Raw genomic sequence first — 24,168 nt, forward strand, 5'->3', positions numbered from 1 at the left:
TATATATATATATATATAAGTAACAATCTACAATGGCTAAGGGAGTGGGGAGGAATGTTAACGTGGGTGGCAGGGCAGGCAATATACAACAAGTGGAAGGTTAGTAGAGGAAAGATGAAGGTAGTGGGAGACACAGGGAGGAATGAAATAGTTAAGGGAGTAGAGGTAAATACTGCAAACTGTTGGTATGTGGAGGGGATTGCAACCATGTAATGAAACAAAGTATATAATTTGCTTAATGTAAAACTGGTAGTTTGTTCTATAAACTTTCACCCAACAATAAAAAAAACAAAAACGTTGAAAGTTCCAAAAGATACGAAGAAGAAAGTAAAAATCACAGTGTAGTGCTTTTACTCAGAAAAACCCCAAAACTATATCATGTTTGGTAAGGTGGAGGGTCAGAGAAAAAGAGGAAGACCCCCAGGGAGATGGATTAGTAAAGTGGCAGCATCAATGGGCTCAAGTGTGGCAACGATAGTGAGGTTGGCCCAGGACCAGGCAGTGTTTGGTTCTGTTGTACAATGGTTGCTATGAATCGATACCAACTCATAGCACCTAACAACAAAAACAACAAATAAACTACATGTCCATATATACTTATCATGGATATACTGTTGCTGCTGTTAAGTGCCATTGAGTTCCTTCCTTCTCAAAGTGACACTGTACAGGGTTTCTGAGGCTGTAAATCTTTCTTCTGTGGATCAGCTGGTAGATTTGAATTGCTTATCTTTTGGTTAATAGCCCAACTCTTAACCCACTGTGTTATCAGATCTCCTCCTGTCCATGTTGTTATTAAGTGCCATTGAGTCAGTTCTGACTCACAGCGACCCTGTATAGGGTTTCCAAGGAGTGACTGGTAGGTTTGAAGTGCCTACCTTGCAGTTCAAACCGACGTAGCAGTGCTTACCCTACAGCACTACACCAGGACTCTCTCACACACACACACACACACACACACAATTTTTAGGACTCACATATTTTTAACTAAATAGGTTCATACATAGTGTCTGGGGGGCAATGGTAGAATTCTCGCCTTCTGTGTGGGAGTCCTGGGCTTGATTCCAAGTCAATGTACCTCATGTACAGTTACCACTCATCTGTCAGTAGAGCATTGTGTGTAGTTTTGATACATCATTTTATTTTGTTGTATGTGGGATTACCATGAATTGGGAGCCAACTCAACAGCAATCGACAACAACATACATAGTGTCTGCTGCTGTTGGTGTTAAGTGCCATTGAGTTGGTTCCAAATCATAGCATTTCTGAGGAGTGACTGGTGGGTTTGAACTGCCCACCTTTTGGCTAGCAGTTCAGTACTTACCCTATAGCACCATACCAGTAACCTGCTGTTTCCCTAGTTAATATGCCAGAAGACAGATTTATTAATAACTTTTACCACATGCCAGATTGTCCCTTGTCCTCTTTTTCCCTCAAGGTCAGTGGGATGAGTTACATTTGTTGTTGTTAAGTACTGTGGAGTCGGTTCCGACTCATAGCGACCCTGTACAGGGTTCCCGAGGCTGTAAATCTTTTTTTTTTTTTGTAAATCTTTATGGGAGCAGAAAGCCTCATCTTTCTCCCATAGAACAGCTGGTAGTTTCAAAAGGCTGACCTTGAGGTTCACAGCCTGATTTGTAACCACTTCTAACTCCCAGTACTAGTGACTTTATTTGGGAAACGTGCCTATGCTATTTAATTAAGGATTTACAAAATGAGACCATGTAAATTAAACAGGTGAGTCCAAAATCCAATGACAGATGTCCTTATGAGATAGAAGGTAGAAGACCATGTGAAGACATATTGGAGCCACAAGCCAGGAGCACCTCAAGCCACCAAAAGCTGTAAGAGGCAACTAAGAATGTTCCCTTAGAGTCCTGTAGGGAAGTCAGCACCTTGATTACAGACTTTTGACCTCCAGAACTGAGAAAATAAATTTCTGTCATTTTAAGCCACCAAATTTGTGGTAATTTGTTACAGCAATCCAAGGAAATGAATAAGCTAGCATTCTAATATTTTATATATTTCTAAGTCCCTGCCTGTTCGTCCAGTCTTATTTTCTTATCTTTCAACTTTGTTGCTCCTGCTTGCTTTTAATTTCCTCCTTTTTTTTTTTTTTTTTTTGTAAACTTTTAATTTTCCTCCATTATCTTGAGGCCTTTGCACATTCTGTTCCAGTGCATGGATTGCTCTTCTTTATTCTTCAAATTTATTGAAACACTTAAGGGAAAGTTGTGAAAGTTCAGTGACCCTCTAACGCTACTCCATACATCCATAAGATCCTGTGTTAACATCATATAGCTCCTGTCATAGCTAATACCATAGTTTGTATCTATATTAATGTGATTATTAGATTCTACTTCCCTCCCAAATTGTAAACTCGATGAAAATAGGAACCTTGGCGCCGCACCTCCTCGGCCCCCAGGACATCATATTCCCTGTCTGCTGTGCTGCAACAATCTCTTTTTAAATGAATGAATGAATGTCCACTGTTCCAGATTTTGGGATCTTCAGAGAGTTGTGGCTAGGCAGGCTAATTGTATTATTTATCCTCTGTCTCCTTGGAAACCCTATACAAGGTCGCTGCGGGTTGGAATCGACTCGACTGGCACTTAACAACAAACCAAATCACTTCTGAGGACTAAAGGGGATGAACAGAACATGGGAACACTGAATGATTTAAAATTAAGAAAGGTGTGCAACAAGGTTGTATTCTTTCACCATACTTATTCAACCTGTATGCTGAGCAAATAATACAAGAAGCTGGGTTCTATGAAGAAAAACGTGGCATCAGGATTGGAGGAAGACTCATTAACAACCTGCGATATGCAGATGATACAACCTTGCTTGCTGAAAGTGAAGAGGACTTAAAACATTTACTGATGAAGATCAAAGAGCACAGCCTTGGGTATGGATTACATCTCAATGTAAAGAAAACAAAAATGCTCACCACTGGACCAGTAAACCACATTCTCATCAACAGAGAAAAGATTGAAGTTGTAAAGGACTTCATTCTTCTTGGATCAACTAGCAACACTCACAGAAGCAGCAGTCAAGAGATCAGACAACGTATTGCATTAGGCAATTCTGCTGCACAAGACCTTTTTAAAGTGTTGAAGAGCAAAAATGTCACCTGACCCAAGCCTTGGTGTTTTCAATAACCTTATATGCATGCGAAAGCTGGACAGTGAATAAGGAAGACCACAGAAGAATTGATGCTTTTGAGTTATGGTGTTAGAGGAGACTATTGAAAGTGCCATGGGCTGCCCATAGAACCAACAGATCTGTGTTGGATGAAGTGCAGCCAGAGTGCTCCTTGGAGGCCAGGATGGCCAAACTTCGCCTCTCATACTTCGGACATATTGTCAGGAGGGACCAGTCACTGGAGAAGGATATCATGTTTGGTCAGGTGGAGGGTCAGAGAAAAAGAGGAAGACCCCCAAGGAGATGGATTGGCCAAGTGGCAGCATCGATGGACTCAAGCATGGCAACAGTAGTGAGGTTGGCCCAGGATCGGGCAGTGTTTCGTTTTGCTGTGCATAAGGTAGCTATGAATCAATACTGATTCCATGGCACCTAACAACAACAACAAATTAATACTGAGTTGCCGGGTTGGTTACTGTCCCTGTCATGGGTAAAGTGTTATGTCAAGGACTAGAACAAATCGGAAGGCAGAAACGTAACTGAAAAGGTTTGGGCACAACATTGGAGGGGAGTGGGAAGATAATTTAAATGTGCTTAATTGCCACAACACTTTAATTGTGTGTGTGGTTTTTTTTTTTAACATCAAATACTCATCTGCTCATTCATTGTCTGTGACCCTTTCTAGAATGGACGATCCATAAGGGACTTTATTTTGTTCACTGATTGTATCCCACTGCCTGGTACATAGCAGCAGCTCAGAAATACTTACTGAATGAATACAGCTGAATATTATTATGTTCTGAGTATGTGTGTGAATAAATGAACAATCAAACTACCAAAAAAAGGGAGAAAGAAATCTAAATTAGTAAGCATAAGACTCAAGACTGGAGTCTTGGTGTAGATGTAGAAGCACTGAACTTCTAACCAAAATGTCAGACGTTCAAACCCACCAGCTGCTCCTTGGAAACTCTATACAGGGTCGCTTTGAGATGGAATCGACTCGATGGCACTAAACAAGGCTCAAGACTAGCAGGGTAGGAGACCTAATAATTGCCAAGGTTTGGGGCTGAAGACATAGCTGCAGAGAGGCTCCAGAGGCAGCCGAGCCATGGAACGGTTTAACGCCTCCCGCTCTCTCAGCCGCAAACGCGCGTGAATCGCGTCTGCCTCCCTCATCCCTTTTGTCGTTCCCCTCCGGCCCACGTCCCCCACACTCGACACAGCCTCCCTCCGTTTTCCTTTCCTCGGGTCTCCTTCAACCCCCGAGGCCCCTGCCTCAGCTAGGTTTCCTCCAGTCTCTGCCCTCCAGATACCCTCGACTCGCGCAGCCCCTTCCTCCGAGCCCCAAGCATCCTGCGCCGGCCCCGCCCCCGCCTAGCAGCGCGGACCAGCTCACGCCGCACAGCGCCCCCCCAGCGCGGACCTCTGCGGCTGCGCGCTGGCGGGGCCGAGGCCGAGGGAGGGGGGTCGCGCGGGGGGCCGGCGGAGCTGCTGTGGCGGCGGCGGGAGACACAGCGAGCCCAGCGGCTGCGGGCAGACCTAGAGGGAGCGGTGGAAGTGGTCATGTCTCGCTACACGAGGCCCCCCAACACCTCCCTGTTCGTCAGGAATGTCGCGGACGCCACCAGGTGAGCGCCTGCCGCCGCAGGTTGAGGGCGCGGGGGAGGGGCGGTGTAACGGTCGTCGTGGAGCCTGGCCGAGACCCGGCGGCTCCGCCGGCTCCTTCCCGCGGGCCCTGCGCCTGCTGCGGACGAGGCGCTCTTTTTGGAGGTGGTGAGAGTCCTTCGGCTGCTCCAGGGCCTGGGCGGGACTCGCGCCTCCGCCCTCCGGCCGGCGTTCAGCCCTAGCTCGGCGCAAATTCACAGCCCGGCCCTGCCACGCTTTGCGCGTCTCAACACGGCCCCCGGCGGGCGGGTGCCCATCCTCTGCTCGCGCGGCCGTGGAGCGCTGGATGCACCTTTCCCGGTGACCGAGGCCCCTCCCCTTCTCGTGCCGGGAGTGTTTCCGCTCGGGCGGGTGTCCACGTTTTAGCCCCTTTGTCGCCCTGCCCTAGCGCGGACCTCCATCAAACCGCGCGATTTACCCGCCTTGGTGAAGAAGAATTGGGGATGTTGAGGACATCCCAAAATCATGCGTGCCCTGGGCCTTACTATTTTCTTTCTCCCAAGTCGGGCCAACTTACAGGTGGTGCTGATTACATTGCATTTTCCCAGTTTTATTCCATACACAAGGAATAGCTTCATATCATGAAATGTATGCGTTTTGAAGTTCTGAGTACTGTTTAAACACCCACTATAACGGGGTTTGGGTAGACTTCCCTGGTCGATTCTGACGCTCTTAGACCTCACCATCTCTGTTTGAGAATTCTGTCTACATAGTGGCTAAGCATAGGCTGTAAGTAATGACTGCCAGGTAGTATATGTCCCTTAGTAAGTGCCAGAGTGAATAGACATTTTCACTGATTTATTTCATTTACTCCTCTCCTGCCCCAATATCTTTCTATGTAAGCATTATCATTTTACATTCCATAAAGTGGAAGCTCAAGAGTTCAAATAATCTGAAATTGCACACCTACCTATACATTGTTGCTGTTGTTACATGCCGTCGGAACCGACTCGACGGCACTTAACAACAGCAACAATGCAGTTAGCGAAGGAGTCTGAATTTGAACCCTTGTTTTGCTTATCCAGTTGCAGTCTAGTCCATTCTGACTTGTGACTTCATCAGATTTTCTTGCTGGTAAATGATGACGCAGGCTGTTTGCAGATGGATTGCTAACTTAAAGGTTAAACACATCCAGCGGCCCTTCTGAGGAAAGACCTGAATTAACCAGGTGGGCCCTAAATTCCATGACGAGTGTCTTGATAAGACAAAGAAGGTAGCATCTGTGATCTGCTGCTTGTAAAGAGTCCAACCAAGAAATTCCAATAGAGCAGTCTACTCTGTAATACATGGGTTTGCCATCATTTGGATTGACTTGAAGGCAGCTAACAACCATATTTACAGAAGCAGATCACCCAGCCTTTCTTCTGCGGTGCTGCTGGATGACTTTGAATCCCCAACCTTTAGGTGAGAGTTTTCAACTCAAAGTGACTCTGTATAGGGTTTCCAAGACTAAATCTTTGCAGGAACAGCAATTGAGCACGATTTGTATCACCTAGGGACTTTTTGTAATCATTATAATTTGCTTATTGATGGTATATCTATTAAGGTTTTTTTTTTAATGCATACAGATATATGAGAGGCTTCAAAAAGTTCATGGAAAATGAAAAAGATAATGGAATTTTTCACAGTTTTTGATGCCCCCTCATATATGATAGAACGTTGGTAGTGTAGTGGTTACGAATTGGGCTGCTAACTTCAAGGTTGGCAGTTCGAAACTGCGGGAGAAAGATGAGGCTTTCTGCTCCCGTAAAGATTTGCAACCTCGGAAACCCTGTGCAAGGTCACTATGAGTCCGAACCGACTTCATGGTACTTAACAACAACAACATAAACAATATTTAAAAGTTTATGCTAGTATTTGCATTTCTCTTCCTAACCTGTTTATCAATACAGTACATAGAAAACTAAAGCAAAAATTGTAATTTAGCTTGGGTTAAAAAAACCAAAACACTGTTTAGCAGACCACTTGAATAGATATTAAGCTTCTCCAGTGTGCTCACCGTCAAGGTTTCCAAAGTTAAATATGGCCACAGGAGCTAGCCAGGGTAATATACATGAGTGATGTTGTCAGGTTATAAGGCACGTTGTTGTTGTTGTTAAATGCTGTTGAGTCGATTCCAACTCAGAGCTACTCTGTGTAGGGTTTCCGAGGAGTGTCTGGTAGATTTGAACTGCTGATCTTAGCACACCGGTTCTTATTCGGCAATAGGACTCCATAAGGCACAACAGGGTGTAGCAAATGGGAGGAGAACATGTGTCATCTAAAAGACACAGCAGCTGCTACTAATTACCAGCTGATAGCTAGCTGCCTTGTAGGAATTTGTACTCATTGCTGCCAGATCTTTCTAATTTTTTAAGAAGTCAGAAATCAGGGTTTCTAAATATTGGCATTAAATTGAATCATATGGAATTATCCCTTTTATAAATTTAGAAATGGAAATATTTGCAATTTCATATGATTCAATACATTTTTAAATAAATGTGTAAACATCGTACTATCAAAATGAAACACATCTTCAGGTGACACCTACCTTCTAATTGAGGTAATCCACCATTAAATAAGTGAGACAATAATTGAGATTTAGCGGTTTGGTTTCCCTTTTCATTACCACTTTATAGCATTGCCACTGGAGAACCAGCAAAATTGAAGACGTTATATGTATTAAATGAAATAATAATTGTTGTTGGTAGGTGCCATCGAGTTGGTACCAACTCATAGCAACCCTGTGCACAACAGAACGAAACACTGCCTAGTCCTGGGCCAACCTCACAATTGTTGCCTTGCTTGATCCCATTGATGCTGCCACTTTGCCAATCCATCTCACTGGGGGTCTTCCTCTAACATTTATTGTTTCAGAGTCTCTTCTGACAACCGTTTTGGTCTTCTGTTTTTTTCTTGTCTTTTTAATGACCTCTTGGTTTCTTCATGTAGTTGTCCTTGATGTCATTCTATAACTCATCTGGTCTTCAGTCATTAGTGTTCAGTTTTTCTAATGTATTCTTGAAATGTTCTCTAAATTCAGGTGGGAGATACTCAAAGTTGGAAACCCACGGGGCAGTTGTACTCTGTCCTACAGGGTAACTCTGCGTCAGAAACCGTTTACTCGACATCACTGGGTATAATCAAGATTGTATTTTGGCTCTTGTGGATTTGTTTTAATTTTCTTAGACTACAGCTTGAATTTTTGTATGAGCAATTGATGATGTGCTTTGTACTTGGCCCCTAGTTTTGTTTTGTCTGATGATACTGAGCTACTCCATCTCTTTCCACAGGTATAGTCAGTTTTATTCCTGTGTTTCATCCTGTGAAGCCCATGTGTATTAAGTGCTATTGAGTTGATTTCAACTCTTATCGACTCTGTGTAGGGTTTCCGAGGAGCAGCTGGTGAGTTTGAACCACCGACCTTGCTGTCCAAACTGACCTTATAGTTCAGGGCTTGTTCTATAGTACCACATCCTGACTCTCCACTCTTAGGTATCGGCCCCCCCCCCCCAAATAGCACTATATATCTATATCTATTTATCTATCTATATGTATGTTAACATGAATACATATAAAAAGTTCATACCAGTTTTATTTATAATTGCCAAGAATTGGAAACTACCCAAATGTCCATCAACAGAGACTGGATAAGCAAATTGTGTTAGATTTACGTCATAGAACTGTTAGGAATTTAACATCTGTGACCCCCAAAATATGTTGCAACTCCTAATCTTGCTGCCTGTGGTTATAATCCCATTTAGAAATGGGTTGTCTTTGTTAATGAAATAGGACTACTGTAGGGTATATCTTTAGCCAGTCAAATCTTTTTTGAGAGATTAAAGCAAGCTAGCAAGCCAACTAGGAAAGAGAGATACCAAGACACATGAAAAGCGCCTGGAAGCAGAAGCTCAGAAGAGATCTTCCTTCAGAGCCCACAATTTAAAAGCCTTCCCCTAGAGGCCACACTCTGATTTCGAACTTCCAGCTTCCTAAACTGAGAAAATAAATTTCTGTTTGCTAAAGCTACCCAGTTGTATTATTTCTGTTGTAGCAACACTAGAAAACTGAGATAGGAATACTGTTGTTACTTGCCATCAGGTTGGTTCCGACTCATAGGGACCCTATGCACAACACAAAGAAACACAATACTGTCCTCACAGTTGTTGTGCTGTTCTCACAATCATTGTTATGCTTAAGCCCATTGCTGCTGACACTTTGCCTGCCAATCCATCTCATTGGGGGGGTCCTTCTCTTTTTTTGCTAACCCTTCACTCTGCCAAACATATCCTTAACCAGGGACTGCTCCCTCCTGATAATGTGTCCAAAGTGTACGGTATGAAGTCTTACCATCCTGGCTTCTAAGGAGCATTCTGGCTGTACTTCTTCCAACACCAATTTGTTTGTTCTTCTGGTAGTCTTTGGTACTTTTAATATTCTTCAACACTATAACTCAAGTGCATCTGTTCTTCCATGGTTTTCCTTATTCATTGTTCAACTTTCCCATGTATATAAGGCTATTGAGGACTACAATCTGACATCTTTGCTCTTAAAATTTTACAGAGGTCTTGTGCAGTAGATTTGCTTAATGCAATATATTGTTTGATTTCTTGAGTGCTGCTTCCATGAGTGTTGATAATGGATCCAAGTAAAATGAAGTCTTTGACAATCAGTATTTTCTCCATTTGTCATGATATTATTTGTTGGTACAGTTGTGAGGATTTTTGTTTTCTTTGCATTGAGATAACAACTCATATTGAAGGCTTTGATCATATTTTAAGTCCTCTTGGCTTTTCAGCAAGCAAAGTTTTATGATCTGCATATCACAGGTTGTTAATGAGTCTTCCTCCAGTACTGATGCCACATTCTTCACAGAATCCATCTTCTTGGATATTATTTGCTTAGCATACAGATTGAATCAGTATAGTGAAAGACTACAATCCTGAGGCATACATTTCCTGATTTTAAATCATTCATATTCCCTTGTTCTGTTCAAACAGTTGCCTCTTGGTATATGTATAAGTTCCTCATGAGCACAATCAAGTGTTCTGGAATACCCAGTCTGTGCAATGTTATCCATAGCTTGTCATGATCCACACAGTCAGAAGTTTTCTTATCAGTAAAGCACAGGTAAAGATCTTTTTGGTATTCTCAAAGATCCATTCTTTTTTATTTTCTTAAATGTTTTATTGTGAATTATGTGATAGTTTACATGGGAGAACATTAGTTTTACATTCATTCTATCGAATATCATCTCAATGCCATGGTTACAATCCCCTCCATGCATCATCAACCAACCAAAGGGTATACCCTGCAATCCTTACCCCTTACCCCATACCCCCCAGGTCTTCAGCACACAGTCGCTCTCCCTCTCTGGATCTAAAGTCTCCAGCTGCTCCATCGCTCCACGTCATCATCTCTGCCTCCATTTCAGGCATCACTGCTTCTCTGGGTAGGGTCCTGCTCTCCGCTCTTCTCCCTTGATGGTCCCAGGGACCTCAGCTCCTAGACTGAAAAGTTAATCACTCCCCTCCTTGCTATAAAATGTCCACTTTTACATTTCCAACCCTCACAATCAGTCCTGGTAACAATTATTCACTATTGTATCACAAGAGACCCGTCTGCATTTCATTGCATTAGCTCTGCCTAGACAGATTGAATACTTCTCACTGGAGAGTCTACCTTCCTCCAGGCCCTCTGGATCTAGGTTCCCTCTTGAAAGCTTGTAAGCCAGTCACTTCTTGCCTTTGTAGCCCCCCACCCCCCATTTTGGGTAGCCAATGTCCAAGTTGCCCATCCCTGTCTACTCTGTGTGTGGAGGGGGTGGGAATGATTCTTGCTTTAAGGACTTGTTCCCTCTTTTGCGCTACTGCTTCCATAGGTGTAGGTTCAAAGATCCATTTTTGAAGTCCACAGTGATATCCGTTGTTCCATTTCCTCCTGTGAATGTACATTCAACCTCTGGCAGTTCCTTGTCAATGTACTGTTTCAGCCATTTTTGAATAATCTTTAGCAAAATTTTACTTGCATGTGATATTATTGACATTATCTGATGATTTCCACATCCCATTGGGTCACCTCTCTTTGGAATAGGCACAAGTATGAATTTCTTCCAATGAGTTGGCCAGGTAGCTATCTTCTAAATTTCTCGGCATAGATGAGGGAGTGCCTCCAGTGCTGCATCAGTTTGTTGAAATATTTCAATTTGTATCTCATCAATTCCTGAAACCTTGTTCTTTGCTAGTGCCTTCAGTGTACCTTGAACTTCTTCCTTCAATACCATTGACTCTTCATCATATGCTACCTCTTGAAATGGTTGAACATCGACCTTTTCTTTTTGGTATGGTGACTATATACCTTCCGTCTTCTTTTGATGCTGTCTGCATCATTCAGTGTTTTGCCCATAGAATCCTTCAGTATTGCAAGTTGAAGCTTGAATTTTTTTCTTCAGGGGAAGGCTTTCTCTTTTTGCACTGGCTTCAGGGAAAGGTCCTTATCTCCTGTAGGCTCAGCATTCTGTGGAAATCTCCATGCATTTGGCATCATTCTTCATTGGAGCTAAGACTTCACAGTGCAGGGAATCTGAGTCCAAGGTACATGCTCCACTCCTGGCTCTTCTTTCTGGGTGGTAATGGGTTCTATTCATCAGTTCTTTCAGCTTGAGGAATGCTGATCATGTTCTTCCTTTTTGGTTTCCTAACTCCTGATCTTGGCATATTTTGTTATAAAACTTGAGTTTATCTTCTTTCTGCCCTTTGAAATTTTCTGTTCAGCTCTTTTACATCCACTTTTCTTCCTTTTACTTTAGCTTTAGCATCTCTGTGCTGGAAAGCTAGTTTCAAGAATCTCTTCTGACATCCATTTTGGTCTTTTTTTTTTTTTTTTTAAGTTTTTGTTGTGAATTGAGTGATAGTTTACATAGGGGAACATCAGTTTGTTTCATTGCAGTGATTACTATCCCCTGCATGCTTCATCATTCAACGGTATTTGCTTCTATTCCCTCTTTTTTTTTTTTGGATGTGCATCAAAACACTCAGGAATATACGGTCATTCAAACAGTCAAAGAGCATACCCTGCCCCCTGGCCGCTAGCACATGTCCCCTCTCCCTCCATGAGTCTAGAATCTTCAGCTAGTCTGTCTCTCCATGTCATCATCTCTGCCTCCATCTCTGGCGTCCCACTTCTCTGGGTAGGGTCCCACACTCCATTCCTGCTCTTCTCCATTGATGGTCTCAGGGTCCTCTGCTCCGGGACTGTAAGATCAACCACGCACCCCTTTTTGCTACAAAACTTGTACTTTTACAGTTGTGACAATTGCTGTTAGTTATGATAGCCAGTATTCACTATTGAATCATGATAGTCTTGTCCCCCTCTCCTTTAAGCAGACCTGTATAGACAGCATGAAAACCACTTAGTGGGGATTCTGCCTTCCCCCACACCCTCTGAATGTAAAAACCGTCTTGAAAACTTGCAAGCCAGTCACTTAATGCCTTTACAGCCCCTCCCCATTCCAGGTAGCTAATGTCTGAGTTGCCCATCCCTATCAACCTTATGCACAGAGAGGATGGGAATGATCCTTGCTATAAGGATTCTTTCCCTCTTGGTGGGTATTTTAAGCTAGGTCAAGTTCATCAGATTGTAGTGATTTATACTTGTGTTCTTTAAAAAAAAAAAAAAGAAAACATACACGTATCTTTTTTTCCCTCCTTTCCTTTCTCTAGTTGGGTTCTGAACATCCAGCCATTGAAGCTAGATAGTGGGCACTATCTGCAAGCTTGGGTGCTCTTGTGCATATCCCCTCACTTCATATCAACTGAATGCTTCACTCTCAGCTCCAGCCCTCTGTGGCTGTGTCCTTGTCCATGGACTCAGGAGTCCCCAGGTCTCACTGTACTTCAGGCCAGCCAGGTCTCACCATATTCCAGGTCGATAGGGATCTATGTAACTTGGTCAGACTCAGCCCACCTCTTAATTGCTGCCTTTTCCCCACCTCCTCTCACCAGTAGACCAACGTGATCACCAGCAAGCTTACATGCCTGCCCGTGTATTCCCTTTGAGTCTCAGTCTTAGGAGGGGTCTTGTCCTGAAGGGACTTGATTGCTTGCCTTGATGGCTCCTTAGCAAACAGCTTGCTTGTTCTTCTAGTAGCCAGTAAGACTACTGTTTTTTTTTTTGTTTTTCCCTGCTGGTCTTTCTTTCAAGTATTTTCTGTTCCTCTAGCTGCTCTAGGTTGGTCTGCTTATCTTTTCAAGTTTTTTCTTCTTTCTTGTCTTCCTAATGACCTTTTGCTTTCTCCCTGTGTGATTTTCTTGATGTTGCCCTACAACTCTTCAGTTCTTTTGTCATTAGTATCTTATGCATCACATCTGTTCTTAAGATGATTTCTAAGTTCAGGTGGAATGTGTCCAAGGTCTTGTTTTAATTTTCTTCAGCTTTAACCTGAAGCAATTGATGGTCTGTTCCACAGTCTGCCCCTGGCCTTGTTTTGGCTATTGATGTGGAGCTTTTCCATCATCTCTCTCCACAGATGTAGTCAGTTTGATTTCTGTGTATTCCAGCTGGTGAGGTCCATGTTTATATCATCTTTTATGTTGTTCAAAAAAGGTATTTGCAATATATGTTATTGATCTTGAAAAGTTTTATTATGCCAAACAAAGAAGACAAAATAGATAACTGGGACATACTAAAAATTAGGAACTCAAGTGCATCAAAAGGTTTCATTAAGAGAGTAAAAGGGAGCCCACAGAATGGGAAAACATTTTTTGCAATAATGTAATAAAGGACTAGTCTCTAAAATCTGTAGGTAACTACAATACCTCTATGAGAAAAAGACAAATAACCCAATTTAAAAATGACCAAAGGACATGAACAGACACTTAACCAAGGAAGACATTCGGACAGGCGACAAATATATGAAGAAATGTTCATGATCATTAGCCGTTAGAGAGATGCAAACCAAAACAACAATGAAATATCATCTCACACCAGCAATAATAATGAAGTTCAAAAAAGCAGAGAGCAATAAACGCTGGAGAGGGTGTGGAGAGACTGGGACACTCCTACATTGCTGGTAGGACTATAAAATGGTTTAACCACTCTGGAAGTGGTGGTTTCTCAGAAAGTTGGAAATAGTAATACCTTATGATCCAGCAATTCCTCTACTTAGTATATGTCCACAAGAAATATAAGTCATAACACTAGTACATATATGCACACCAATGTTCATCGCACAACTATTCACAATAGCGAAAAGATGGAGACTGCCTAAGTGCCCACCAGTGGAAGAATGGATAAACAAACTTTGGTACATTCACACAATGGAATACTATGCTACCTTGAAGTATAACGAAGCTGCAAAATGAATCTGCAAACCACCTTATAACACCAATGAACCATGAGGACAATATGCTGAGTGAAATTAGTCAATCACAAAAGGACAAATATTGCATACGAACTTTATTGTAAAAGCTTAAGAAAAGTTTTCCATACTAAAATAAAAAAATACTTGATGGCTACTAGGGGTGGGAGGAAGAGGACAGTAAGGCACAGATTAGGGTATAGACACATCATAGCTCTGGTGATAGGGCTATGTACAAGGAAGAGGAAGGGCAATACACAAAAAGGGGGAGGGGTAGAAGAACAAGGAAGGGGAACACTTAGGTTTGCTTGGGCTAAATGTGGCAGAGTAATTAGTGATGTATATTCAATGTTGGAACAACAGGGCTCTGATACAGTGGTCGAGACAGTGATCGAGGCATAGTCTGAATGGGTAAAAGAGGGGAAACTAATGATAACTGGCTTGACTATCTTGCGGGTTTTGGTTTCCCTTGCCTACTACTGTAAAATAGACATTTAAGTGAGATAGAAAGGAATATTGGGAAATATGATTATAGAAAGCTTATAAGTCCAACTTCAGCTTATAACTGATTGGAATACATAAAATGGATTCTAGAATTTGCCCTGTAAAGTAGGCTTCTTTTTAAGCCTTTGTAGAGTATGGGGTCTTAGGTGGAATCCTGAGACCCATCCAGAATCTTCTTAGATGGGACATTCCCACTTGAAAGGACATGCAAACCAACCAAAAGCTGCTAGAGGAACAGAAGCTATTATTGAAAGAAAGACCAGCAAAGGGGGGGTTTGGGTTGGGAGGTGGAAAGGTTGACTGTTTGGCTGTTACAAGAACAAGCAAGCTGTGTATCTGGGAGCCATCAAGGCAAGAAAAGTCTGCCCACCAGGGTACTAAACCCCCTTCCAAGACTAAAACCCAAAGGGAGCACATGAGCAGGCTTGTAAGCTTGCTGGTGACCGCCTTGGTCCACTTAGGAATGGAAGTGTGGGGGAAAGGCAATAATGAAGACATGGGCTGAGTTCACCCATGTTCCAAAGACCCACATTGACCTTGAGATGAGAGAGAGAAGAGGAAGGGCTGGTTGGTCTGAAGTTTAGGGAGACTTGAAAACTCCTGACCCCTTGGACACTGATCTAGCCACTGGGACCTAGAGCTGAAAGTAAAACTGCAGGCTGATCTGAAGTGGCAAGAGGCACACAGAATGCCTAAACTTGTAGATAGTACCCATTTGACCTAGCTTGGATGGCTTGCTGATCAGAACTCAACCAGAGGATGATAAAGAAGTTTGATACAGGAAGCAAGTACAAATTGCTACAATTTGATGAACTTGATCTTTGCTTATGGATGTAGTTTCTCAAAATACAAACTGAGAGGGAAGGAGTCTTTGCTTTAAGGATCAAGCCTATCCCCTCAGTGCACAGGATTGATAGGGATGGGCAACTTAGACATTGGCTACCTAAAGTGGGGAGGCCTTAAAAGCACAAAGTGGCTGGCTTACAAATTTTCAAGAGTGTGTGTAGTTTCAGAGAAAGGGGGGAGGGTATAATCCCCACTGAATAGTTTTCATCTTGTCTAGATGGGTCTGGTGAAAGGGAATGGGGATAGATTCTGTTGCTTCAGTAGTAATTGTTAAGACTAATTGGTGATTGTGACAACTGTAAAGGTAGAAGATGTGTAACAAAAAGGGGAGAGTAGTTAATCTTTTATTCCAGGAACAGAGGCCCCCTAGGACCATCAACTGGAAAGAGCATGAGCGGAGTGTGGGATCCTGGCCAGAGAAACAGTGACACCAGAGATGGAAGCAGAGGTGATGGTATGGAGAGATAGAGAAGCTGAAGGCTCTAAACCCATGGAAAGAGAATGACTGTGTGCCAGTGGGCAGGATGCTGACTTGCAAAAGGTGCTCTTTGGTTGTTTAAACGAGTATATATTTCTGTGTGTTTTGTGCACATCAAAAAAGGGGGGGGGCAGGAGAATAGAGGCAAATCCTGTTAACTGATGGTGCATGAATAGGATTGTAATCTTTGCAGTGAAACAAAATACAGCTGGTTAGGTGCAAAACCAATGTTCTGCCATGTAAACTTTCACAATAAAAGCTTTTTTTAAAAAAAATTATCATCTGGTCTCCAGCATCATTTCTAATACCATGACCTATTTTCCAACTGCTGATATTTCCTCTTTGTTTCCAGATCTGTTCTTGAGATGAGCCCTAAATTCAAGCGGGATACTACTCAGCAATAAAAAGGAATGAACTTGAACTACTAATATTTGGCAACAGTATGACCCAAAATTATTAGGCTAGGTGAAATAAGTCAGATACAAAACAGTATGGGGATAAGTAAAAATATATTGCTAGTAGAATTCCAATGTGAACTGTTTTTCCCCCAAATAAAACATGTTTAAATATGTCTTCACAATCAGTGGATGGCTGCAGATAAGTTCTCAGCAATATATTTGCTTTGACTCAATTTGTTGGTGGTGTTTAGTGCCGAGTTGGTTCTGACTCATAGTGACCCGGTGTAGGGTTTCTGAGGAGCAGCTGGTAGGTTTGAACTGCTAACCTTGTGATTCACAGTGCAGTGCTGATCCTAGAGCGCCATACCTGGAGTCCTTTGTCTAGATGGTGGTGTGCCATGGAGTGGGTTCCAATTCATAGCGACACTGCATAGGGTTTCCAAGGCTGTAAATCTTTACAGGATCAGAAAGCCTCATCTTTCTCCTGTGGAACGGCTGGTAGTTTTGAACTGTTGACCGTGAGGTTAGTAGCCTGACTCATAACCACTATGCTACCAGAGCTCCTTTTTGTCTAGATAAGTACCTTCTTAAAAAAATGTTCAATCAAAACAGTGGCTTCTGAGGGATATCCTGGGCCAGTTAAATTCAGGATGGAGAGGCCAACTCAAAAGGTTATGGCACTTATTCCTGGGGATTCAAGAGGGCTGATCTTGATAGATTTGAAGGATACAGGATGATCATGGGAGCTTATTATGCAGAAATTTTAAGAAAATAGAAAATTGCATCCTCCAGGAAAGTGTTGCATCAAGGAATTTTGTTCTCCATCACGACAGTGTATCTACTCATTCTTCACGACTAGTCAACTAGCTTATAAGAATTCCTTTGGGAAACCTAACCTCATCTACCATCCAGTCCTGATCTTGTTCTTTCAGACTTCTTTGTGTTCCCCCAATTAAACATTTTAAAATAAAAAGATTTGAGTCACTTGAGGTTGCCAAACTGCTGTTTTGTGGTATAAACCGAAAAGTACAGCATACTTCAGGGAAGGATTAGAGAGATTGAAATACCACCGTCAGAAGTGTATATATAAATCTATACAGACAAAGTGTTGAGAAACAATAACTTCATATTTTTATGTTTTTGTTTAATAAAAATTTCTGTGAGCGTATAGCAATACTTTTTGACTTGCCCTAGTGGTGTATCATTCCAAATTACATGAAATCCTAAAGTAGAGACTACCAGTCTGTGTTGTTTTATTAAAAAATAAAAGACATCAGACCATTGGTTGCCTCTATAGGGGAAAGCAATTGACTGAGAAGGAACATGAAAAAACTATATGAATCAAATAGGTATCAAGCACCAACAGTGTGCAAAGCAACTATGCTAGGTACTGAGATACACCAATGAAGACAACCACTTTAGCAGTTATTCTCAATCCTGAGTCTTAGAATTGCCTAGGAAACCCTAACAAGTTAAGCAAAACTGGGTGTCACCATGGAAAGAACTAATTAATCAGGTTCAGGATTCATGCAAGAGGCTAGGGTGTCTGTTTCTATAATTTTTCTTCGTGGAATATTTCAGCTAGGAATTGTTGTGAATCTTTGCCCCATACCATACTGTGGGAGTAAAAGTTGTATTTATCATGTTCTCCACAATAATCCTAGAGCCTGGTACGTAATTGGTTGGTACTCAGCAAAAGTTTGTTGAATGACTCTGTGAAAAAGTCTCCAAAGGTAATATAATCTTATCAGAGAAGGCAGATAATTAAACACTTTAAAATGAAATAAGTTATGGTACAATATGGATCAAACCCAAAACCTACTGCCATCGAGTTGATTCTGACTCATAGTGAGGCTGTAAATCTTTACAGGAACAGAAAGCTTCTTCTTTTTCCTGCAAAGCAGCTAGTGGATTTTAACTGTCAACCTTGTAGTTTGCATCTCCGTGCTTATCCTACAGTGCCAATGGGGCTCCTTATAATATTGATTGGGTCTGGAGTATAGTGGATACATACTCAGTATTAGTTGAATCTTTAATCTTTATGTGATGACTCTTTAAATAGACATCTTTCGCCTTGCTTTGGAGTTCTGGTGTGGCTTTGTAGGATAATCACTGTACTGCAAGGTTGATTTGAACTGCAAAGTCAGCAGTTAAAATGCACTAGTTGCTCCTCAGAAACCCTATACAGGGTTGTTATGAGTCAGAAACAACTTGATGACACTAACAGCAACAACAACAAAGCTTTACTTTCAAATGTTCTACCATCACCTCAAACTGGACATTTCTAAACCATAATGGGTTTTTTGTTCTTTTTTTAACTCTCTTTAACCTAACTTTCTGTTCCAACTTTTTTTTTTTTTTTGTTACTGACACCATCTTCCTTCCATTTGTCTAGGCTTGGCGATTATCTTTGAATCGTTTTTATGAGTATATTATGAAGTACTCTTTTTGTTCCCCAAGCCACATTTGATATTTGTAACTTGATGCTACATCCGTAATAGTGATAGGGATCTCTAGTATCTATGAAAAGTACTTGATAACAAAGAGTACTTCCTACTCTACATAAGGTTAATTATGAGGTACTCTTTTTGTTCTTTTGGTGGGATAATAGTGGCTAAAAACCACAGGCAGGCAGTAAGTGTATTATGAGCTGGCCTGGGCTGCTAAACACAAGGTCAGCAGTTTGAATCCATCATCCGCTCCATGGGAGAAAGAAAGATGAGGCTTTTGGCTCCTGTAAAGATTTACAGCCTCAGAAACCTTATACAGGGTCACTTTGAGTTGGAACCTGCTCTGCGATACCCAGCCACCACCAGCAGTGTCAGACTGGGAATTTGATTCCACCTGTGTCACCTACTGATTCAGTGACTATGTGAGTTTTATTAGTCTGTGTTTTCACTTACAAACAATTGTAGGGTGGTTGTGAGAAATTACTGATTTTAGAATAGTGCCTGGAATGTAAATGGGATATAACTGTCATCTATTACTGTTAATGGAGTCCTAATGTGACACTGGGGGTTAATGTGCTGGACTGCAGTTGGTTTGAACCACAAGATCGGCTGTTCAGGCTCACCAGCTGCTCCTTGGAAACCCTATACAGGGTTGCTATGGGTCAGAGCCGACTCAACGGTACTTAACAATAACATTACTGTTACATGTTTTGTTTCTTCAGTTAAATTGTAGTTCCATGAAGACAAATATCATGTCATGCATGTCTTTGGTATCTTCTCTTTAATACTTATTACAGTAGAAGGACACAGTCTTAAAAATACTTTTCAAATTTAAGAGTACAATGGTTATCTTGCTTTATATTTATTTAATAATGAAGAGTTCATTGTTTTTAAAAGCCTGAGAGATAGTTTTAGAACTTCTTTAGAAGTCTATTTTATTTATTAAATTTAACTTTTGCCGTTTGAGAACAAAATTGGAATAAACATGAAAATTATAGTGAAGCAAATTAATGTGTTTTTAATGACGCAGTGAATAATTCTAACTCTTGTTGACAATTGAAAAGTCTTGTAATAATAACTTCTAGAGATGGAAGTACTTGAATTTTCACTGAATTTCACTAAACAATCACTTGGAATCCTTCTAAACATACAAGTATTTCTAGTCCCCAATCAAGCCCTCCTAAATCAGCTCTGTAAGGAGCATAAAAATATGCTTTTTGTTTGGGTCTTTTAAAATCTCAGGTGATTCTCATTAGAAACAATTTTGGGTAATGCTGGTCTGGATACTGTACTTTGTTTTGGAAGTATCAACTGGATTTCTATAGGCAGGATATTTTAATCGAGCTGTTCATATTTCTTTGTTTTATTTCTAAAATACGTCAGGCCTGAGGACTTACGTCGTGAATTTGGTCGATATGGCCCTATAGTAGACGTTTACATTCCACTTGACTTCTACACTCGCCGCCCAAGAGGATTTGCTTATGTTCAATATCCTTTATTTTACTGTGTGTATATGAATATCTACATATATCATGTACATATGTATACACGTTTTCAGCAACATGTTATGAAATTAATATTGCCTAATTAAGTTAATTTATCTCAGAAAATCTAAAACAGTGAACGGTACATGGCAAGTACCCCCCTGCTTGAACCAACCTGTTAGTTACAATCCAAGTGTAAACCAAACAGGCGAGAAAAAGGCACCTAAATTTCAAGCATCAAGGAATGAAAAAGGAGGGTAGACGTAGATATAAAGATCTGGAAGAGGGTAAGTCTTTATCAAGCAAAAGATAAAATTAAGACCAGGTTGAGATTTTGGCTTTCCTACATATATTCAAAGTTCCAGAGTCAAAGCCAAGTCTGATTTTGCCGTGTCTACATCTCTTACAAAAGGAGCTCTGGTAGCATAGTGGTTACGAATCGGGCTGCGAACCTCAAGGTCAGCAGTTTAAAACTACCAGCTGTTCCGTGGGAGAAAGATGAGGCTTTCTGCTCCCATAAAAATTTACAGCCTTGGAAACCCTGTACAGGATCATTATGAGTCGGAACCGACTCCATGGCACACAACCCACCACCACATCTCATATAAAGTCCGTCTTACCAAGCCTAAAAGAGTAAAGGTCAAGGTTCAAGATCAAGTGACATTGAAGTAATAGTGAAAATCTCATTTTATATTTCTTGAGTTTTTTCTTTCTTTCTTTTTTTCAGTTAAGCCAGTGAACAACCTCCTGAAATACAATTTTTGCATGCCTAATTCCCACTATAGTTAGGAGGTCTAATATAATGTAAGTAGTTAAGGAAGCTTAACTATATCTAATTCTAAATATTTACAGAGTGCTCTTTTGTTTCTTTTATACTTTTATCCTAAGTAGCAAAACAAAAAGATTTTTTTAAAGTGATAGGTTCAAAGGTAAATATATTCAAACGACTAAATCAGCTTTGAAATTATATTTTACGTCACTTGTGTCTATACTGTTTTGTTTATAATTATTTCTCATGAATGTCATGACCAAAACCTTTTAGTGAAAGAGTCAAAATTTAGGATAAAGATGTTTGCATGCTGATTTTTTGGTGAAAAACTTGATGCATCATTTATTTGAGAGAAGGGAGTGAGTTCTAAACAGTTTATTTTATAATGCTAGCCAGTGTTGGAATTATTTCTTATAGTGTGTCAAATTATACATGTAGCTTGCAGCTACACTAATGTATATATTAAAAGTATAGTCACACATTTGTCTGTTCTTTTAGAATTAGTCTTTAAATCATAATGGGTCATGCTTTCATAATAAAAATTGAAATAATTTTTCATATTTTACTGGAGCTGTCAGCTGTTTTTTCCCAGTTAGCTTAATTTCACATATACTTTAAAAATTATATTTTACTTGATATCTGATGTTTAAAGTGTCCTTAACAGAAAATCATATTTGAAGATGTTCGCGATGCTGAAGATGCTCTTTATAACCTCAATAGAAAATGGGTATGTGGCCGTCAAATTGAAATACAGTTTGCACAAGGTGATCGAAAAAGTAAGTGTGACTAAACATTAAATGTTGTTTATTCAGCACAATGACAATTTCAGCAATGACAGATTTAAACTCTTTTTAAAAATGTTATATTAGTTGAATGACTACTGTTGAGGATTTCAGATAACGAATTTTGTTATGTCTTGTTCTTCACAATTCTAGCACCAGGCCAAATGAAATCAAAAGAACGTCACCCTTGTTCTCCAAGTGATCATAGAAGATCCAGAAGTCCTAGCCAAAGGAGAACTCGAAGTAGAAGTTCTTCCTGGGGAAGAAATAGGAGGCGGTCTGATAGTCTTAAAGAGTGAGTACAGATGACAACTTTTTCTACTTTATTCGAAGAACATTTTAAGGTCTTTAAACACAGGCCATCTAAATAATTTTAATATGAACTTTTATAGGAAGAGGTTATTTTCTATCATGTATTGCTATTTAACTTGGATTCAATTGGTTACGTTCGAGTGTTTTTATTTCATGATACCGTTAACCAAAATGATAAAAACAAAAATATATTTTACAAACAAAGTAGGATTTTAGATAAATAAAATTTTGCCTAAGTGAATCTAACAATTCAGACTCTTTTAAGTTCTGATCATGACTAAATTCATAAGAAATATAATACAGTCACTTGTGATAGGCTGACTAGAATTCCTGTAAATTTGCTTTTAAAAGGTAAATTATTGTCAAAAATAAATTCCAAGTATGACAGTATTGTAGGAAGAACATAATTGAAATTTGGGAGAAAGACATTTGTAAATAATCAAATATTTTGCTAATCAGGAGTTTGTTTCTATTAGAATAATATAGTAAATTATTTACTTACTGTTGTTAAACGCTTTTGAGTCAGTTCCGAATCATAGCAACCCTGTATAGGAGCAGGCTGGTGAGCTTGAACCACCGACCTCACAGTTCAAACTAACTTTGCAGTTCAGTGCATTAACCCACACTTCCATACCAGGACTCCATATACTTATTGGAGCTATTGAAATAGTAACAAATTGTAGTATATCTAAAATCTTAAATATTCAAAGTAGTTATTTTGAATTTTAATGTTGTGATTTTTTCATAGGCATGTAGGATTTTAAGAAAAAATATTTTTTTAAAGAATAGTGAGCACTTACAGCATTACCCTAACTATCTGGAGTAAATGGAAAAGTTGTCTTGGAAAAGTTGTAGTATATATAAACTAGATAGGTCAACATAACTTTTGTCAAAGTTGATCACTAGGGCTGCTTTCCTTCACTCAACACCAGCCTTCCATTCCTCTACTCCCAGACCCTAGACATGAAAAAGTCCACTATATTTTCTCTAAATCCCTAATTGAAAGCAAGATAGTAAAGTAGCTTAGCTCCCATCCCTCCAGCCAAGTGGGAGAAAGGTAGACGACAGAATCACATACATGGTCTATGATTTTTAATATTCAAGAATCATGATAGCTAAAAATCTTCGAGTGTCAGAGCCAACAGTATTATGTGTCAGATCAGTAACTCTTATTTGATATGAATCAAAATGCTTTGGTTTTGGCTGGTCCTTGGAGAAGCATGAAGGTGGGTGGAAGTGTTAAGGTCCTGTTAATACCACAGAGAACCCAGGTTGTTGTTGTTAGCTGGCATCGAATCTGTACTGACTCATAGTGACCCTATGCAAAACAGAACGGAACACCGCCTGGTCCTGGGCAAACCTCACAATTGTTGCCATGCGTGAGCCTATTGATGCTGCCACTTTGTCAATCCATCTCGCTGGGGATCTTTCTCTTTGTCCCTGACACTCCACCTTACCAAACATGATATCCTTCTCCAGGGACTGGTCCCTCCTGATAATATATCCGAAATATGAGAGATGAAGTTTGGCCATCCTGACCTCCAAGGAACACTCTGGCTGCACTCTTCCAACACAGATCTGTTGTTTCTTTTGGCAGCCCATGGCACTTCCAATATTCTCCAACACCATAACTCAAAAGCATCAATTCTTCTATGGTCTGCCTTACTCACTGTCCAGCTTTCGCATGCATATGAGGTTATTGAAAATACCATACTTAGGTCAGGCGCACCTTAGTCCTCAAGCTGACATCTTTGCTCTTCAACACTTTAAAAATGTCTTGTGCAGAAGATTTGCCTAGTGCAATGCATTGTTTGATTTCTTGACTGCTGCTTCCATGAGTGTTGATAGTTGATTCACAAAGAATGAAGTCCTTGACAACTTCAATCTTTTCTCCATTGATAAGAATGTTGTTTATTGGTCCAATGGTGAGGATTTTTGTTTTCTTTACATTGAGATGTAATCCATACCGAAGGTTGTGGTTCTTTGTTCTTCATCAGTAAAT

General features: G+C 40.5%; 2 protein-coding genes across 2 annotated transcripts in view; both read left to right on the forward strand.

Annotated features, from left to right (window-relative positions):
* LOC102840878 (elongation factor 1-alpha 1-like) overlaps positions 1 to 3,842 on the forward strand; it is a 5,679-nt gene extending 1,837 nt beyond the window's left edge. Inside the window, exon 2 of the mRNA XM_006870662.1 lies at positions 3,827 to 3,842. Within this exon, the coding sequence (XP_006870724.1) occupies positions 3,827 to 3,842 (16 nt within the window). The remainder of the gene's footprint in view (positions 1 to 3,826) is intronic.
* An 862-nt stretch (positions 3,843 to 4,704) lies between these two features.
* The window catches only part of SRSF12 (serine/arginine-rich splicing factor 12), a 36,456-nt gene continuing 16,992 nt past the window's right edge, over positions 4,705 to 24,168 (forward strand). The window contains exons 1-4 of the mRNA XM_006870622.1: positions 4,705 to 4,769; positions 20,203 to 20,326; positions 21,737 to 21,848; positions 22,008 to 22,149. Coding sequence (XP_006870684.1) covers positions 4,705 to 4,769; positions 20,203 to 20,326; positions 21,737 to 21,848; positions 22,008 to 22,149 — 443 coding nt within the window. The remainder of the gene's footprint in view (positions 4,770 to 20,202; positions 20,327 to 21,736; positions 21,849 to 22,007; positions 22,150 to 24,168) is intronic.

The sequence above is a fragment of the Chrysochloris asiatica genome, unplaced genomic scaffold (assembly GCF_000296735.1).
Source record: "Chrysochloris asiatica unplaced genomic scaffold, ChrAsi1.0 scaffold00146, whole genome shotgun sequence".
Taxonomy (NCBI): Eukaryota; Metazoa; Chordata; class Mammalia; order Afrosoricida; family Chrysochloridae; genus Chrysochloris; species Chrysochloris asiatica.